General features: G+C 44.5%; 1 protein-coding gene across 1 annotated transcript in view; it reads left to right on the top strand.

Moving 5' to 3' along the window:
* The window catches only part of LOC107565505 (oocyte zinc finger protein XlCOF6-like), a 19673-nt gene extending 16328 nt beyond the window's left edge, over positions 1-3345 (top strand). Inside the window, exon 5 of the mRNA XM_016250745.1 lies at positions 2387-3345. Within this exon, the coding sequence (XP_016106231.1) occupies positions 2387-3105 (719 nt within the window). The 3' untranslated portion in view covers positions 3106-3345. The remainder of the gene's footprint in view (positions 1-2386) is intronic.

The following is a 3345-nucleotide window of genomic DNA, read 5'->3' as shown; positions in this document are numbered from 1 at the left end:
CCTCTATACCCTCTTGGGACCTGACTCTAGTGCTCAAAGCACTACAGCAGGGCCCATTTGAGCCATTGCAGTCAGTCGTGCTAAAGTTTCTTTCAATAAAAAGCTCCACGACGAATCGTGCCTAAAGTTTGGGTCGGCTGACTCCCAGGTAATCCTGAGGCCTCGGCCCGGCTATGTGCCCAAGGTTCCTACTACCCCCTTCAGGGATCAGGTAGTGAACCTGCAAGCGCTGCCCCCAGAAGAGGCAGACTTAGCCCTAGTTTTGCTTTGTCCAGTCCGAGCCTTGAGATGGTACGTAGACCAGACACAAAGCTTCAGGACCTCAGATCAGCTCTTTGTCTGTTACAGAGGCCGGCAGAAGAGGAATGCCATCTCTAAGCAGAGGATGGCCCACTTGATAGTGGATGCCATCACCCTGGCTTGTCAGGCACAGGGTGTGCCCTGCCCGTTCAGGTTGCGAGCTCACTCTATTAGAAGTGTTGCATCCTCCTGGGCACTGCCTCATGGCGCCTCGCTGACCGATATTTGTAGAGCTGCGGGCTGGGCGACCCCCAACACGTTCGCTAGATTCTATAGCCTTCGTGTGAAGCTGTTATCCTCCTGTATTCTCACATCAAACAGGTAGAGGCACTGAGAGGCCCCGGTTTAGTGTCGGTTTGCTAAAACTGCTCCAGAGTGTCCGTACTGTAAACCCTGTCGAGCTCCTCCATCCCCTCAGCAGCCAGACGTGTTGGAACATCCGGCGCCAGGCCCTCACTCAATAAATCCGTGAGAACTGGTAGAGGGCTGGGTTCCATATGTAGAGACCTAAGTGGATCCCTTATGTGTAGAGTCCACGGTATAGCCTCAGAGCCTGTGTTTCCCCGGCAGACTTCTGCCATTTCCAAGAGGGTTATAATCACCTCTAATCTTCCATATGCACCTAAACAATTGTTCATATGTGTAAGTGCTTCCGAAACCTCCTTCGGGAAGGATGGGGCTTCTGTAACGTTCCTGTTCCTAGTGGTACGGGTACGTTTTCCCAGTGTTATCCAATCTCACTGAGTAGGTAGTGCTACGACAACAGTGACTGGCCTTCTTGTTGCGAGCCCTGGCCTACACCGAAAAGGGGGCGCAGCGGCCGGGTCACCGGCTCAGCTCCTCAGCGAAAACCTGAGTATTTGTTGAACCTGCTGCCTAGTTATACTCGCGCTGCGATCAACGACAGCTGGATGCAATCATCGTATGCCAATGTGCATTGGCTCGTTTAGTTTACACTCGAAGTGGATTGGTCTCTCTAATTGAGATCCCAATTCGTCGGTACGTGACGTCTCCGTTCCCTCCTTCAGGCAACGAGGGTTACATACATATCCGAGACGTTAGTAAGCTTCATGACATCATAGCCACGAGCTCAACCCTGCCTTTTCTCTTAGCTTAATATTTCTCCCCGTAAAAGTTGCTCTCAGCAGTAGGGCTGCTCGATTATGGCAAATATCATAATCACAGTTATTGTAATCATGATTATTTAAACTGATTATGAGTGGGCCATATGACCAAAACTTTGTGAGTGATTTATTTAACGATAGTGATATATCAAATATATTTTTTCTGTAAATAAGTTTATGACATCTACATTTTATAGATAAGCGAAATTTCACAATTATCAATACCACAGCAGAATACGAGGGTATTATAGGGTACTAAACACATTTTTGCGTGTATTTGACCGTTTAGGCACGCACCTTGAGCTAAACGTTCACTTTACTTCTCCGTGCTCTGTTCCGTCTCTGAGCGCATGCACAGAAATCCTCCTGAGGAACAGCGCAAGATCTCTTTCGCGCTTTTAAAAACATGAATAAATCAAGCATGTCACATTTTGCAGAAGTCACGTTATACAATTTTACTGATGTGCATTTAAAATTGTGCTTTTATGGAGGAGCGAAAGCACACTGCTGGAAAAGGGGGCGGAATGGGGCACAATAATTGTTTTATCTCAATTATTGTATTTTCATAATCATTGGAGATCGAAATCGAAACCATATTTCGATTAATTGCACAGCCCTACTCAGCAGCTTTGTGAACAGGTTTTACAAGGAAGTTCTTACATAAGAACTTTTGCTGCTATTCAGGAAAACTCTTCGTTCTAAGATCAAATGTTTTGTGAATACGGCCCCAGATCTTTCTACACAGCAGATCATTTCCAGACGAAGCACTCTTTAGATGTTTGTGTGCTATGTGGGATGGTCTCAGTGAAAAGCAGTAAAAAATGGTTCTTAACAATCAACAAATAGCTTCTTGATGAATGTATGATCCTATTAAAATTTAACTTGCTTTTAAAAAGACTAAACTGAATGTGTTTCAGAGTGACAACTGAATATTTTGACTCTTTATTTTATTTTCTCTTTAGATTTGATGAAGGTGAAAGAAGAAAATGAAAAACTGAATGACTTTGACGAGAAGCACCACGACTATCAGAATTCCTCTGATTTCAATTCTGAAGAAAAACCTTTTAGTTGCTCACAGAGTGATAAGCATTTCATCACCTGCCCTGAATGTGGAAAGAGTTTCACACACCACGAAAGGCTAAATACGCACATGAGAATCCACACCGGAGAGAAGCCATTCACGTGTCCTCAGTGCGGAAAGAGATTCTCGCAGAAATCAAACCTGAACACTCATTTGAGGATTCACACTGGAGAAAAACCCTTCGCATGTCATCACTGCGGAAAGAGCTTCACATGCAAACGAAACCTTAATATGCATGTGCGAATTCACACCAGAGAGAAGCGGTTCACATGCCCTCAGTGTGGACTGAGTTTCACTGAGAAAAAAGTCCTTAAGAATCACATACGAATTCACACTGGAGAGAAACCCTTCACGTGTCTTCAGTGCGGAAAGAGTTTCACACGGAAATGCAACCTGATGATTCACATGAATATTCACACTCGAGAAAAACTCTACAAGAGCTTCACTCGGTCAGGATCCCTGAAAACACACGAGCGACTGCACACCGCAGCGAAGCCGTATCACTGCGCTTCATGTAGGAGGAGATTCAGTTCATCAAGAAATCTGCAGATTCATAGAAAAACATGCTGCTCACTGGCCAAAGAAATGGACACTAGGTAAATGGTACAAAAGCCAAAAGTGGAGTTCTTCCCAAAGGACATGTTGAGGGGCAGTAACAAAGGAAACTGAGTGCTAATCAATAAATAAAAAAGTATGATGTTAAGACAATGAAAATGTAATATATTGTTCAGTCATGAAACTCTATAGATGGTGCAGGCGACGGGTTGTTAATGTAACCGATGATATTCAGAGAGTTAAATGACTTAGCACAAGCTGATTGGTTCATGCTGCATATGCAGC

Source organism: Sinocyclocheilus grahami, unplaced genomic scaffold, assembly GCF_001515645.1.
Source record: "Sinocyclocheilus grahami isolate Dianchi unplaced genomic scaffold, SAMN03320097.WGS_v1.1 scaffold1006.1, whole genome shotgun sequence".
Taxonomy (NCBI): Eukaryota; Metazoa; Chordata; class Actinopteri; order Cypriniformes; family Cyprinidae; genus Sinocyclocheilus; species Sinocyclocheilus grahami.
Note: the sequence above shows the minus strand (reverse complement) of the source record. Positions and strands in the feature narration are given on the sequence as shown.